Source organism: Podarcis vaucheri, assembly GCF_965113315.1.
Source record: "Podarcis vaucheri genome assembly, chromosome: 6".
NCBI classification, from domain to species: domain Eukaryota; kingdom Metazoa; phylum Chordata; class Lepidosauria; order Squamata; family Lacertidae; genus Podarcis; species Podarcis vaucheri.
This window is the reverse complement of record NC_138764.1, coordinates 43,152,822-43,169,260: the sequence shown is the minus strand read 5'-3', so window position 1 is coordinate 43,169,260 and position 16,439 is coordinate 43,152,822. Positions and strand designations below refer to the sequence as shown.

Genomic DNA, 16,439 nt, shown 5'->3' with positions numbered 1-16,439 from the left:
TTGATAGAATTCCAACACGAATTCATATGAAAGAATCAAAATGTAAGCTTTCCTGGTTTCCTCAAAGCTTTAGCCAAGTAGAACAAGTAAAGTGATGTAAAGAGATGGGACTTCCCTGCACAGACAATTCCCCATAAACGGTCTTAGAATGCACAGTTGATATATTTTATAATCAATAACTAGGCATACATGGAAGTCAAATTTATTTAAATTTGTTGAGGTGGTGGCAAGTAACTTTTAATGTTGTAATTAAATACGTACTAAAAGAGGTTTCTTTTTTCTTTCCTTTTCTCTTTCTTTCTTTCTTTCTTTTCTACTTCTATAAAGGGTCATCTTGATTATGTTTTGTGTAGAGTGGTCCATAAAGTCCAGATTCAGAGTATCCTAAACAGAGCAAACATGCAGGAATAACATTGCCTAAGATAATCAATCTAAATTATGTTCATATATTTTTCCATGTTTCTCCTTCACTAATTGCTTCATGTTTTGGAATTTAAATTCTTTTGTATGTTTAGTGGGTCAGTATAAAATGACATGCAGCTCTTAGTATTTCAGTTTAGGCTATTACATTGGATTTTTCTTTGCAACTAGAAACCATCTGATGATATGTGCATTTTCATATTAAAGTACTGCTCTCCACTGCAATTCAAAACTTTTAAAAAGACACCTCTGAATTGTTCAGTATAAAAACTCTTGACAACCTTGTGAATTTTCATATTTGACAAATGGTTCTTATTCATGCCAGCACTTCAGACTAATGTTCTGGGACTTGTGGGTGTTAAAGAACAGAACAAATTTCCATATCAACTAATTTGATCCCACACTAGAGTTTTAAATGGGATTATTTTTGACAGTCCTTATATGGTAGATTCACCCCCCCAATAAACATGACTATCAAGTACACAGTGGCAATTATAAATTTTGAATTCAATAGATATGAAAGCCTTGCTTCCAAAAATAGCAGTTTTGCATGCTTCCTCACAGAGTCTGCACTTTTAGATAATTAACTTCTGATCTGCAGCACTAGCAAGGTTTGGATAGCTATTTAGGAAACAGAATATATTCATACTACTACTTGTTACTTACTCCGCATCCAGTTCACTCCCACTTCTAATTTTTGAAGCTGCATTCACATGACGTTAGTGACAATTCATATCGATCCTGTGGTTTCTTGACAAATACTGCTGTTTGGTGCATCCCCCTCCCCAACCAGCTTCAGACCGATGGGAAAGCAGGATGCTGAGTAAGCAGCAATGTGAACATATCCAAACAGCTGTCTTGTAGGCATAGATAAGCATGCAAGCACAGATGACAGTGTAATAGGAGTTCTAGTGGGATTGCAGGGGCAGGGAAACCAAAAAGGTTGTGTGTGCCAGGGGAAGACATCCCCACCCTCTCTCTAATGTGAACATCTCAGTGTACATGCACCTTGAAACACAGTGTGGGGAAATTGCCCCATGCTTAAAAAAATATCCTCACTAATGTGAGCATACTCTTAGATAGGAAATAAACTGCGGCAGAATCTGATTGTTTTGGGGGCTTTATGGCAATGAGTTTGTGCAAACTGTTAAATCTGCTCTGTAACCTGGGGGTATATAATGTTTTAGGGTTAGACCTTTTTGACATTTGAATTGTGTGGCTTTTAACTGGGCAAGCACTCTAGGACAGTTTAAAGGTTTTATTTCTTCACAAGGTGATCCACTGTCTGTGCAAATATTTAAGATCTATAAAATTGTTCTGTAACATTACACTGTGCAGCAAAGACTGAAGTAAATGGGCTAACATACTTCGTAATCTCACAATATAAATTCCATGGTTAGCTAAAATTTTGAGTTAGTTGCAAAAAACAAAAAAGCTGAAGGGTAAGAAAGAAAAGGGATGAGGTCCAAATTTTAGAGGCAAATTATAAAACTGATAATGTGAAAAATGGAGCTAGATTTGTAGCAATAATGTACTGATGCTGTGTTGTACAGAATCAAAAATATTGCGGCATTTATTTGGGATATTACAACTGCACTGAGCCTGGGTTGGTCCATACTGTTCGTCGTGCTTAAGTCCTGTTGAAATCAATGTGAATTAAATCATTACTAAATTTTCATGGTGAGTTCATTGGGACCTAAGTCCTGAATCCAACCTATTATCTCCACCTACACATATTTTTGATGCAGGTCCAATATTGTTAGGATTGCATAATGATGATAATGAGAACTTGGGGATAGCCCCCAAAGTAGTCTGCTGTTCTGGTGTATCTTTCCATCCCTTTCCTCTGTAACTCGCTCACATAGGTATCTAGAATATGACTACAGTAGGCCATTGAATCTGCAACTGAGGCTGCTGTTGCCTCATTCCTAACAGAGACTTTGCCTTCCCACCAGAGTGAAGACATGATATATCTATTGAGTATAAAGGACATTTATTAATTAAATGATCTTCAACAAGCAAGCAAACATGAATGTAGACACAGTATGATTTGAAGCCATAGGAAAGCAAAGCCGAAGAAATCCGTAAATGCTTTTACCCTCAGGTGCCTCAAAATCCTTAACATGACTTTTGCCAAGGATCAGACATTTTGCCCAGACGCCAGTCTACATGACCGAAACATTCTATTAATAGTATTAACCAAACAACCAAATGCAAATCTGTTGAATCATCGGTCAAATTGATCGTTTGAATCAGTCAAAACCAATTTCCCAGTATGAAGTATGTGAAAAAACACAACACATCCCACCCCCTTTCAGCCAATAAAGCTATCAGCTACTCCCATAGGTAAAGGTAAAGGTACCCCTGCCCGAACGGGCCAGTCTTGACAGACTCTGGGGTTTGTGCGCCCATCTCACATCTATAGGCCGGGGGCCAGCGCTGTCCGGAGACACTTCCGGGTCACGTGGCCAGCGTGACAAAGCTGCATCTGGCGAGCCAGCACAGCACACGGAACGCCGTTTACCTTCCCGCTGGTAAGCGGTACCTATTTATCTACTTGCACCCGGGGGTGCTTTCGAACTGCTAGGTTGGCAGGCGCTGGGACCTAGCAACGGGAGCGCACCCCGCCGCGGGGATTCGAACTCCCATACTGGTATCAAATAGCAGGACTAGCTGGTGCCCCTGTGCTAGGAGAAGCAGAAAGTGCAGAGACTTAGGCTGCTATATACAGGCCAGCTCCTGCCTTTTGTTGATGGGCAGTGTATGGTGCCCTATGTGTCAGAATGCACAAACATACTCCTAAATTGTATGTCTCTACCCCAGATGCAAGACGCAGTGTGGCAAAACCAGCCTCGCTATAGCAGTATGAATCAGCATTTTCCCAAGGGTAAGACCATTCATAAAACCAGGCCACATCTAGCAGCAGTTCCTACTTACTTTAATGTTCAGTTTTTTCTCAGATGAACTTAAAAGAAGCAATATAATAGTCCTATTGAGAAAAAGAAGCAACATAATAGTCGTGTTAAGAAAAAGAACTTTTGTTGATAGTTTTTCTCTTTTTCAAACTCGGGGCTTTAATCCTATAATAAATAAATCCCCTCACCTAAACTTCTGGGGCTTAACTGCTAGTGCTATGTTACTTCTTGGTATGAAAACATCAGTAAAGACGATAATAGTGCAGAGAGAGAGACAAAATATATATCAGAAGTATCTGTAGAATAGGTAAAGGTAAAGGGACCTCTGACCATTAGGTCCAGTCGTGGACGACTCTGGGATTGCGGCGGTCATCTCGCTTTATTGGCCGAGGGAGCCGGCGTACAGCTTCTGGGTCATGTGGCCAGCATGACTAAGCCGCTTCTGGTGAACCAGAGCAGCGCAAGGAAACGCCGTTTACCTTCCCGCCAAAGCGGTACCTGTTCATCTACTTGCACTTTGATGTGCTTTCGAACTACTAGGTTGGCAGGAGCAGGGACCGAGCAACGGGCGCTCACCCCGTTGCGGGGATTCAAACCACTGACCTTCTGATCAGCAAGCCCTAGGCTCTGGTTTAACCCACAGTGCCACCCGTGTCCCTGAATAGCAGTAGGTAAACTAGTTCTTCTGGGATTGTGTCCATTGCACAGCTAGTGCAGTAGGAGTCCTTCCTCCCTCCCCTCTCTCCCTGTACTCCCCTAAATCTGCTCCAGAGGATCCCCCAACTGTCTGGAGCAGATTTTTTAATGTGTGGAGGTTGCGGGGGGGGGGGGGCGAAGTTCTGTTGTGCAAGCAGAAGTCTGTTGACTGAATGGAATAGCAGCAATGGATACAACCCAAAATTTGTAAATATTCTCTGTTTTAGAATAAACTATTCAGATTTCATGAGTTACTATATTGCATAGAAGTATAAATATAAACTAGTTAAAAATGTTGTAAAATCTTGTGCATACTGTAATAAGCAAACTGATAGCATGTATCAATTGGAAGTGCTATTTTTATTACGCTTAAATTTAGTGTCAAAGGGACTTTCATATTTAGCTTTTTCCATGATATTTTAAGATATCTGAGCTTTTAGAGTATTCCTGCTAACATACTAATAAACTAATTTAAAGTAGACTTTTTTAAAAAATTGTGTTTTTTAAATATCCTTTACATCTCTATTAACATAATTTTAAAGCACAAACAGACACCCCCCCTCTTTGCTTAGTCAGCTTTCATGTCCCTTTTTAAAAATTCCTTATGTCCCTACTTACTGAAAATAGGAGACCGATTTCCTTGCCTCACAGTAATTTACTACAGGCCAAGACACTAAGAACAGGGACATTATTTTATTAATTAGATTCCTCTTTTTCCTTAAAGGAGGCAATATACCTGTTTTTTCAAAACAGTTGTGATTTTTATCTTGCCAACTATAAATTTTATCCTTTGTTTTGTTTTAGTTATTTAGTTAATGAAAAATCTTAATCAACTACTGTTCTTAAAAATCTTGGAATTGATTGGATTACTAAACACTTGCCAGGTAGGAGAGCTCGCAGCTAAGTTTAGGTAGTTTAGGTAGAAATCTGATGGAATATTTCTTTTCTAAAATAGTGTATTAGGAAGACCATACCTGTTGTGACTAGGGTCATAGTACATGTAATTACAAGTGATATTTGTTCCAGGTTGTCTGTCACAGCTGCTGAAGCGAGTAAAGTAGGTCTATATTATCAATTATTAATAATTTAGTGCTCATCAGAGTTTGTTTATGCATCCAGGAGTTTAATTACTGGAGAGGCATTTGTGCTTGTTTGGAACTTGTATATTGGGCTGCATAGGAAGATGTAAGCTTCAGTCAAGTGGAGAAAAGGGTGCACCGTACTTCTTAAGTACAAAGTACAAAGAAATGTGCTGTTTTAGAGAATAGGCCATATGATTGCCCTAGAGAAATTGGTATAAGCTACCTGCTACCTTATGTCCTTATCCTTTGGACTTCTTACTGTTTTATGTTGATGCTGCTGGCAAATTCCTGGAGCTTGTGTCAACTTTTTTGGAAACTGTTGCATAGTAATTTACTTATTAAACTTTCTTCCCCTTTCACTTGATGATTTCCATTTTCTTTATGAATTTCATGCACATCGTATATACATGATTTGGCATATGGGAAGGAGGAGAGCCTCAGAGTTCTTGTAAATAGACAGACAGTGCTGCATTTATTAACCAACATTGTGCCATTTCAGCGGCTCTCAAAGGGGGTCCTAATATATATTATTTTAAAACTGTAAAAGTCCTGCAGTATATTAAAATTCAGACTTATATCCAGTTGTAAAACTTAGTGTTTCAGCATATCTAACCTTGTGCGGAAGATACAGCAGCAGTAAATTGATGTAGGTAGTTTTCAGGACTGTTCCAGATTAACATCTAACCCACAAGGCTGAACATCAAAACACAAATTTATTTCCAAGTGGAACAAATGAGAGTAATACTCTTCACATCTTCTCAAGAGTCTACTTATACAACACAGGCAGCTGTTGCAGGTCAGAGAAAGCAAAAATAAATATTCTGTTCAGATGATGGTTTCAATGGGATTTTTACAACTGAAAGAAACTAGGTCAATACAAAGGGAATAGTCAGAAGTTCAGATTTGCATATCATTCAAAGTGTCTTTTTATTTGAATGTTTTATCAACAATGTTTTATCTCTCAACTAGCTATCAAAACTATGAGTACAATCCGAACAAAATTAAAAATTTAAGTGCTACAGAATTTCAGTGCAAGGCATAAGCTTAATGTTCCTACCTTAAAAGGCTGCTATGGGCTATTTCACATTACATTAAATTCAGTTGCTCAACCTTCAATATGATCATTTCACTTATGAATCATAGAGATAGTAGAAAGAGAAACAAGGGAGAAAATTACACAGAGGTTTATTGCACTTTCAGCCTAGGATCAGGTCAGTACTAGGACAAGTCATCTCCTAACACCTATAGCTTCCTCATATGTATGCTAATCCTTGAAAGCCACTGCAGTTTAACCCAGTTCCTTAACATGCTTGCAATACTAGCCTTTCGTGACTTCTTGAGAATTGGATCTGACAATGTTGCTTGTGTGGTTAGGGAGGAGGGAGTACCACTGGTTGATGACATGTCATGCTCCTTCTGGGGTAGTTTGTCTACCTTTGGTCTCCACCCTGCACTCAGCTCTCACTTGTAGCTCCTAGAAGCTGTCAGCATGCGACAGCACCCACATCCCAGGAAATGGCTTTGACTGGTCAGCTAAACCAGATGAGGGTAGCCGATAGGTCTTAAATCCTCAGTTAATTAGGCACTTCCCATGCATGTGAAGATGGGCTCTGGTAGATTGAGACTAATAGTGGGTCCAGTGGTCAATAAGACTGTTTCTGCACATGCTGTAGAGGGAAGTGAGGGGTAGATGGGGCTCATCAACTGGGAAGGTAGCTCATCTAGGAGAAGGATAATGCTGAATCTAAACCTCCACTGCCTTGTGAGATATCCACTGCCTTGCAGTATATCTTCAGGAGAAGAAAAGGCTAAGGAGTAAACCCTACGCAAATCTGCAGTGAAGTCCCTAAAATGGTTGGATGGTGCCTTGTTTGCCTCCTCCTGGCAACTCCTGCAGCCACGTTGGTGCCAAACATATTGTTCTGCTTTTCTTCGGACCATATGCACGAGGCTGAAATGAGTCTTGTCATCTGGGTCTTGTCCGGGACCTCCATACACAAACTTGTGCCCCAGGGAGGTCACTTTGCTGCTACTAACACAGCAGTTTGACTTCACCCACAGAGGCGCCCTTCATTGTCTTTTGAGATGCCAACGAAACAGAGCAGAACACAGAATTCTGAAAATTAAGTTTGGCAGCTCTAATGTGTGGGAACAGACAGATGAAATGTGGAAATATCTGTGGTTTAGGGAAATGTTTATCTTTACATTTTTCTTTAATGCATGACTTGACGGGTTCCTTTTGTTTCATTTGGAACAGTGCAAGGTAAAGGTTATTGTTGGGGAGGGGACAGCAAAACTGAGAGTCAGACCTGTTGGGAATGCTTCCTTGCTTTCTGTTTGCTATGTTTTAAGATAGGCCAAGGACTGCCTAAAAAAGAGACTGTTTGTTTTACTGCTTAAATAAACAGTCCTTCAAATGAACATACAATCCGAAGCATGCTTACTCAGAAGTACGTACTAACACTTGGGAGGGTTTACTTCAACTCCCATCTTCCCTAACTATTGGCCCTGCTGGCTGGGGCTAGAGGGGCGCAGATTTTCCTTCTCTGACTTACATGTACTTGTGTATAGAATTGCAGCATTGCCATACTTGCACGGGTAAAAGAAAACAAGGGAAAAGAGAACTGAAAGAGGCAAGAAATAAATTTCTATTTTTTTCAATCATAGAAACCTTCATTGTTTAGTTCCAACATGAATGTAACTCTCTACTGTGAATTATCTGTCATTTAATATCTGCTTTATAAATCTGGATGGAATAGAGTTAACTTGTTTTACTTCTGCTAGGAAGGATTGAAAATCTTTTTAATTGGATTTCTTACATGCTTTAAGTGATGACATCCATGCTTTTATCCACAAAATGAGGGACTGTATTTTATGGCCTCATTCTCTCACTTTGATCAGAACACAGTCCCAAACTAATTAAGTACAGATAATAAAATACTCCCAGAATGTGCACCCTGGCTCAGTGCCACTAAAAGAACTTGCACTCATTTCTGTGGTTCAGTTTTCCAGGGCACTGTCTGATGTTAGTGCATTGGTATGTTTGTTTTTGTCTACAGGTTCACAACTTATTTCTACTCGATATTAGGAGCAAAAAATGATGGAATCTCTGGGTAAGAACAAGATGGTTTTCAACTATTTACATATATTGGTTTTGCAAGCAACATTGATATGTTTCTGTAGCACTTACCTAATTGTTAAGTAATATGGTGATAAGTAATATGGTGATAACAGTAGCACACCTTTTAGATTATTCATATTGTGTCTCATTCCAGGCAATTCCCCTACTTGTTCTAAATTCTTCAAACTGAAATAATATCTGATGCAACTCTGTTTCTCTTATCTGTGCAGCTATGCATTTGAACAAATATGTTCCTCACTCTCTGTGTTCAGATTATGTATGGTGAAGATGATGATACCAATATAGTTCTCTTTTTGTATCATGATTCACATGACTACTGAAGTCTTGAACTGGTATTTGTTCCCTAAAACTAGTTGTGGCAGCAGAGCATATGCATTTTAATCCTTTGATTTCACGTGCTTCTGGATTTGAAGGCTGCTTAACCCAATAAGGATTAAGAGCACGCACAACCATGTGTAAATGGGAAATGGTCCCTGTTTGTCACTTCATGATTGTCTACAGGAACTACACTGTGGCTCTGTTAAGAGCTGCTTCTAATTTGAGGTACAATGTTGAGTCTGTGCATATGACAGTTACTGTGCCTAACAGTCAGCATCCATCATCGTACATTCACCATTTTCTAGTGCAGTGTTCATTTTTGCATTGTTCCCATGCGTGAGCAAGACTCAGAGCACAGTCCCTCATATGAAGACTCTTATTGGCTTCAGTAGTAGTAGTTGTTGTTTACCAAGCTCCTATGCATATCAAGGGACGAAAGCATAATATCTGTGGCAGAGGGCCACATTCCAAGAAAGCAGGCAAAGTTGCTATCACAGGGGGTGCTTCTATACTATGTGTTCACTTTGGAATTGCCATGCTTTGTTACTCATTCTTTTAAAAGAGCGTCTCCATGACATCATCACCAAACTGTTATTTACTGTTTCCACTGTGATTCTTCTATTTTGTTTAAGATCACAGCAAATCCAGCCGCATGCTACTATTCAGTTCTTTCCCCCCAACTCCAAGGTGTATTTTGCCTTAGTACCCCTTTTCTGTTGTCTTAAGAAGAATGGCTTTGACTTGTGCACTCATATATGGATGGGTGAACTATACGTCTACTTAATTACATCTTCACATTATTGTTACCATGGATGCCATTTTATTAGCATGTTTTAAAATCAATCTAAATTTGTAGTAAATTTTTATTTCTACTAAACTCCCTTTAAAAGAACAACAAACAGTATTTTTACTTTTTGTAAGAAAAATGATTAAAACCCGCTTCACGTGATGCCTTTCTGGCCAGCACTGTTATAGTGACCTATACTATTTATTTGGGGGGGGGGTAGGGAAGCAATCTTCAAATTACAGTAATAGTAAAATAACTGTTGCCTACTTTTTTTTTAAAAAAAGAAGAAGGTAACTCTGCCATTGGACCTTATAGAACTTATAAACTGATTTTTAAAATGGCGTCCTCAGAATTGTTCAAATTGTCTTTCACACTAAGCTTTACTCAAACTTGTCCATGTGATGATCAGGTAGCAGCCGTCCCTCTACTTGTTGTGTTGAAAAAGAAAATCATAGGATGTCTGAAATTTGATATGTTTTACATAGGATTGCTGAACACATACAGGATGTATTATTCATCCTTGCAGCAGTTTCATAGTTTCCTGAAGTCATATTTTGGCATAAGCAGCATAGATGGTTCTAGTGCCATCATTTTGTAAATTCCAAGGCCATCCATATTAAGCAGTTCTTTAACCAAATTTGGTTTCTCAGATTTTTTTTTGTTTAGTTATTTATATAAGGTATTTATATACTCCTTTTTAGGCAAATCCACAAAATGGTTTACTTCTTTTAAAATAAAAACAACCCACAACCAGCAAGTACATAATAAAACAGCCAAGACAACTTAAAAAGAAAAAGAACCTTTTTTGAAAGCCAAATCTTACCTCCCCCTAAGGTCAAGATGATCCTTGAATGGCCCTGTGGTGGCAGTTACAGGGGGACAGCTCAGCTAAATTACCAGAATCTAGAATCTCTTTTCTTCCCCAAGGGATAGATGTTTCTTGAGTAACCCTGTGATGGCCAATGGAGAAGGATATAGAGATAAAACAAATTCAGCAGTCCTATTCTGTGCAGCAGTTCTGATCACACTCTTTGCTGCAGATGTCTTTTCTTATTTGAAAGGAATACAGGCAGCCAGCATGAGCAGTTCAAACAAAGCATATATTGTAGATTGAGCTAGCTCTGAAATTCATGCTTTTAAAACTGTTCATGCTTGCTGTATAGTCACTAAGATTTTCAGATATCTTGCTAAGATGGATAGATGAGTGAAGTTGCTGTTATTCCCAGATTGCAGCTCATAAAATTTGTATGAGGGAGATCGTAACTCTGTCGCTTATAAAAACTGCACACCCAGCAAAAGCATCATCAAGATCTGTTTGTATCGGTACAGATGGAAAAAACTTGCAAGTGTCTCCAGTTATGCGATACCCATGGTTTAAGCTGCCTCACAGTAATTTTCAGGTTGCATTCTAAAATAGCCAGGGAATTCAAAGTGTTTGATTAACATAAACTTTGAAGGCTTGCTTTTCTATTTTCTCTAGGTATAAAACTGCATCTTATCCTATGCCTAATTCCTTAGAAATAAATCCAGTGGTTTAGTGGGGTTTACTTTCATACAACAGCATTAAGGGTTGCAGTATTAATTTGCCTGCCACCATTGCACTATATTGCACTTGACTTCACAAGTACAGTGGTGCCCCGCAAGACGAATGCCTCGCAAGACAGAAAACTCGCTAGACGAAAGAGTTTTCCGTTTTGGAGGTGCTTCGCAAAACGAATTTCCTATGGGCTTGCTTCGCAAGACGACAATGTCTTGCGAGTTCCTGCTGGTTTTTTTTCCTTTCTCCCCCTTTTTCAAAGCCGCTAAGCCGCTTATCAGCTGATACGATCAGCAGATAAGCCGCTAATAGCGCTAATCCGCTAATCCGTCAATGGGCTTGCTTCGCAAGACGAAAAAACCGCTAGACGAAGAGAATCACAGAACGGATTCTTTTCGTCTTGCGAGGCATGACTGTAACTAGAGGTGTGGCTGTTTGCAGCTGTTTTAGCAGTGACCCATTATGCTAAAGGAACAGCCAATACGACATTTGCTTTATCACAGCCTGAGAAAATCAGCAAGAGCAAGTGAATTATGGATAGTGGTGTTGTACAGCCAAAATATAGTCCATTTCAACATCCTTTTATAGCAAAGTATGTATAATACCTTTCTTGTGGCAGCACTTACCCTTTTGGAACTTCAGACAAATGCCTTATCTATTGCCTTTTTGGTCCTTTTGGTCTATTGGTCCTTTTTTGTACCTTCATTTTTCAGCAAGCCTTGTCCTTGTCTATATCTGTATTGGATCAGAAGTTGTTTTTATTGTTTAATCACCCTGGGATCTTTCATGGGAAGCAATTCATAAATGTAATGAAATAATGAAATAAAAATAAAACAAATAAATGAACAGACTTTGTTGGATTCCACCCCTACATCTCTGTCAAATATGGGTAACATTCTAGTGATGGTAATCTGTCTTCCAGTTCAGTGACAGGCCAGGTGCTAGCCATGGTTTGTACTGCTCAAATTTCCATCTTCAGTTTGGAATAAAGCCTATAAATATGCTGGCATACAGACCCCATGATGTTTACAGAGGAGATGATAAAGTGGAACAATGATTAAATGCAAGAGTTGATCAGCAAGATGATGAGTTTGTGTGTGTGTGTCAGTGTCTGAGAGAGAGAGAGAGAGATATTGTGGTGTTACTCTCCCATTTTCCCAAGTGTCTGGTAGAATATAGTACTGTTATTTTAAAATTTTATTTAGCACTTTAGATTAACTTTTAGGAACAGAAGGCAGTGAATAAAGCCCTGGAACAAGAACCGTATGTCAACAAATTAAGCGTGATGTTCTCAAGCTGCTACTCATAAGAAACTCAGTGTTAATGTGCTTAAATTTTAAACCAGAATCAGTTTTTTTGTTTGATTAAACATGAACTATCATTTGAGAGAACCTTGTTAAGAGACAAATTCATAACTATTTCAATGTATCTTAAACATACTTTTATAATTTTGAAGAAGCTGGCCCAATACATTTTGCTGCTTCAGGCAAAGAACAGGGCCACCCCTCCCAGTTCCACCTAGAGCAGTTGACCAAATTGGCAGTTAAATCTTATTTCAACACTGGCAATGGGACAGCATCCCCAACTGTACTTGAGAGCAGCTTCTTCAGGGGCAGCAGGTGTCATGTGAGAAAAACAATGCAAATGCATATGTGATGCCCACTGAAATGTAAGTCCTTTGCATGCTGGCTACCTCTTGGCTTCCTCGCTTGGTTGTAGGCCTTAATGGTGTTGTAGGTGGCACATTGATAGAAGGCAACAGCAAGATGAGGCTGCCAGCCAGTGTTGCTATCATTGCAGTGCTGACTTGAACAATGGAAATGGTTAGGGGGGGGAACTTGGGATGAATTGCTCCCCAACCTCAGCATCCAGTGCCCAAATAGCTATCTGCTAATCTTCCTAATGGTAGGGCTGGTCCTGTGAAGAGGTGAATGTAGGATGTATGAAAATAATACATGCTTACATGTGCTGAGAACTTCAGTACTGTATACAAATGTGTATGTTTCAGGCAAGGGAAGCTTTGAAAAAGTAAGAATCCTTGGAAGATAGAAGGGTTAGCCTTATAACTCTTGCCAAAATATTGCTTGATTGGATACATTGCACATTGTTTGCATAGTAATGGGAGACAGAGCAACTAAATTATTAGGGGAATCTTTAACTTTTAAAGTTAATAAAATATTATATGCATCTTCTAATTACATCACTAAGAGTATCCAGTAGGTGACTGTGGCACATTCCATCTGCTATTGTCACCTTCTCTGAGATACAAGGCATTAAGTCAACATGTCCAAGTCTACAATATTTCCAAAATCAGCTGAAATTCAAGAGAAGATACATTGGCAGCATGCAACTTAAACTTCTGCACAAATGGATGTGTATATTTGTATACCCAAGAGGCAAATCTCAACTAAGGGCAAGAAAACCTTAATGTTACTTACTTTGAAACAGAGTTCTTCCTTCGGGACTTTCTTGAACAACCAATTTCACACTGTTTCAAATGTTACCATGTTCAATTGTGATGCTCCTGTAATTGGTGCTCTGTAATTGCTGTTCTTCCCACCTTTCAAGTCCCAAGTAATATGTTTAATGTCAATGCCGTCAGCTTTTCAGCAGAAATTGAAGTTTGGTGCCAGATTGAAAACTCCAGAACAGTGTAAATTTGTGGTGATCATATTCAACAGGATTAAATGTTTGAGAAGTCTGTTTTTAGGACTTGATGAATTTAGTTGCCTAGCTAAGATAACATGGCCAGATTTTTATGGTATAAGAAGCTAGAACTGGTAGAGTTACCTCTTGGGATTGGGGAAGTTATGCTTTGTTGTTTGTTTTGTTGAAGTCAAGTATATTAATGGGAAGAATATGTTCAAAGCAATGTTCATACATAGGATTTTTTTTCAGGTTGCTTTTTCTAAAGAGTCAGTCAGTTAAAAATAAGTAAATCACTATGTTTTTATAAAGAGCATAATAATTGCTATTTTTCCACAGGGTTACTTGTTTGTCCATGGCTCTTACTAAGCCTCTGGGAGTGTAGTTAAAAGGGCAAGGTTCTCATTTGCATTTGTACCTCTGCCTTCACTTAGAATATATAGCATTCATCATATGTACATCTTTTCACAGCCTTGAGGCATTGGCAGAACTGCCTATTTTAAGGTTAATGTTTGTTGAGAGGCCAAGGGGCTACATTCTTAGTACAAAAGCTTCATGCCAGTTTCTATTTTTGGTGATCCAGGATCTCAGTTCTTTGTGTCATTTTGTTGTAATATCAGCATAAATGTATATTAGTAGCCTATCCTTTTATTTGAAGTTCACATCTGAATGATTAGTGCCTTTATGCTTACATATTCAGTCAATATTTGTATTTATACAGTTAGTAATGATATATTGCTAAAGGCTAGCTGTTCATTTTTTACTTTCTTGTTTTCCCCACCCATCCATCTATTATAATAGACCCTGTGGAACTTACAGTGTAGTTGAATCTATCTTTTTATTGTTGTCCTTTTCTGTTTCGGAGCCAAGATTGATTTGAAATTATCATAATTAGTGAAGTAATCATTTTTAAAGTCTTGAAAGATCTGAATAAATGGTTTCTTAATACATATTCCTCCTGCCAGTTGGCTATTTCTTATTGATTACTTTCATTTTCTGGCAGTCAGATATTTGTGAATGTGTAAGAACATTATAGCAAACATGAAATAGTGGCAGTTTTGTTTTTGTTATATATATATCTATAATTTGTGTACTGACTTTTTATATTGAGGTGCTTCACAACAAAATGCAGTTACAATAAGAAGATAATATATCAAATAAAACAATCCATTTTGGTTAAAAAGCAGCAATAAGATAGAAATGCTTAAAGGCTATAGCTTTAAGAATGCCTGCAGAAACTTAACTCACTTTGAAACCCTTTTTTAAAAAGTAGGAGCAACTCTTTGGGGAGGCCAGTCCACATTGTAGGCGCCAGCCAAACTTATATTGCTGGATTAGAACAATGTGTCATCAATTTAAAGAGATTAAGCCAACACTCACATAGGGTGGGTAGAGCAGCAAGGCAATTGTGTGTCGTGAGGTATAAGGCTTCAGAGACATTTAAAGCGAAACAAACACAAATTTTACTTAAGGTCAACAGTTTTGAAAAGATGTTCCAGAAAAAAACTCCTCATTTAAAAAAGTTATCCATAAGAACAAGAAATAACACTGCTACTAAAATCAATATTGGCTCAAATCAACCCTAAACCTAACTAAGCCAATACATGCTACCTTGTCTCCCTCAATTTAGCATCTCAATCCTTTTGCAGCCTCTCCCTAGCTTCTTTCTTCTGTAGTACTACATTTGTGCTCTAGGAACGTAAGAGTCATAGAATCATAAGAGTTGGAAAGGACCCTGAGGATCATCTAGTCCAACTCCCTGCAGTGCAGGAATATGCAGTTGTCCCATATGGGGATCAAACCTGCAACCTTGGCGTTATCAGCGCCATGCTCTAACCAACTGAGCTGTTTGACTTGTCCTCCTGCATCAGACCAAAGGCTCATCTAACCTAGGGTCCTTTCTCACACTGTCCCACCAGAAACTTATGGGAAGTCGGCAAGCAGGATATGAGCATAGCAGTACCCTTTCTACTTGTTTCTCTCCAACAACTAGTACTGAGAGGCAGGGGATCAGGTGGCGCTGTGCCTCATGGGCTTGCTGATCAGAAGGTCAGTGGTTTGAATTTGCACAACAGGGTGAGCTCCCATTGCTCTGCCCCAGCTCCTGCCAACCTAGCAGTTTGAAAGCATACCAGTGCAAGTAGATAAATAGGTATCGCTGCAGCTGGAAGGTAAACAGTGCTTCTTTGCACTCTGGCACTTGTCACGGTGTCCTGTTGTGCCGGAAGTGGTTTAGTCATTCTGGCAACATGACCTGGAAAGTTGTCTGTGGACAAACGCCGACTCCCTTGGCCTAAAATGCTAGATGAGTGCAGCACCTCATAGTCGTCTTTGACTGGACTTAACCGTCCAGGGGTCCTTTACCTTTACCTTTTTACTGAGAGGCATTTCTGCCTCAGATGATATAGGTAGTACACAGCCATCATAACCATTTTATATAGTAGCCATTGATGGCTAATTCTTTCATTAATTTGTCCTTTTAAAGGCAACCAGGTTTCCTAATGAGCCCTAAGATAGAATTGGACTTTTTCAGATGTGCCACACACTGCATTGACATTTTCATCCAGCTATCCACTGCAACTCCAAGGTCTGTTTCTTGGTCAGACACTGCCCACTTAGACTCCATAAGTTAGCACTCCCCCATCCCTAGTGAATCACTTTACTCTAGGATAAAGGTGACAAGACGCCTTGTTGAAGAGTTGTAACGTAATATTGTTAACTTTCCATTGTATAGATACCTTCATATAACATTTTCTATACAGTGGTGCCCCGCAAGACGAAATTAATTCGTTCCGCAAGTTTTGTCGTCTAGCGAATTTTTCGTCTTGCGAATCATGAAATCCCATAGGAATGCATTGAAAATCAATTAATGCGTTCCTATGGTCAAAAAAAGTCC

At 39.0% G+C, this 16,439-nt stretch overlaps 1 protein-coding gene and 1 long non-coding RNA gene across 19 annotated transcripts in view; one reads left to right on the top strand and one right to left on the bottom strand.

Annotated features, from left to right (window-relative positions):
• LRRC7 (leucine rich repeat containing 7) overlaps positions 1 to 16,439 on the top strand; it is a 202,083-nt gene that overhangs the window by 10,430 nt on the left and 175,214 nt on the right. For 16 of the 17 annotated variants that reach the window (XR_014220870.1, XM_082227222.1, XM_082227227.1 and 13 more), the window contains exon 2: positions 8,173 to 8,226. The exons of the other annotated variant lie outside the window; for it this stretch is intronic. Coding sequence is in view for 15 of the 16 variants with exons in the window: in XM_082227222.1 (XP_082083348.1) it covers positions 8,211 to 8,226 (16 nt within the window). In the remaining variant the exon portion in view is untranslated. The remainder of the gene's footprint in view (positions 1 to 8,172; positions 8,227 to 16,439) is intronic. 17 annotated transcript variants of the gene reach the window in all.
• The window catches only part of LOC309534860, a 60,206-nt gene continuing 55,290 nt past the window's right edge, over positions 11,524 to 16,439 (bottom strand). For both annotated transcript variants that reach the window (XR_014220897.1, XR_014220898.1), the window contains one exon: positions 11,524 to 11,632. This is a non-coding gene — a long non-coding RNA (uncharacterized lncRNA). The remainder of the gene's footprint in view (positions 11,633 to 16,439) is intronic.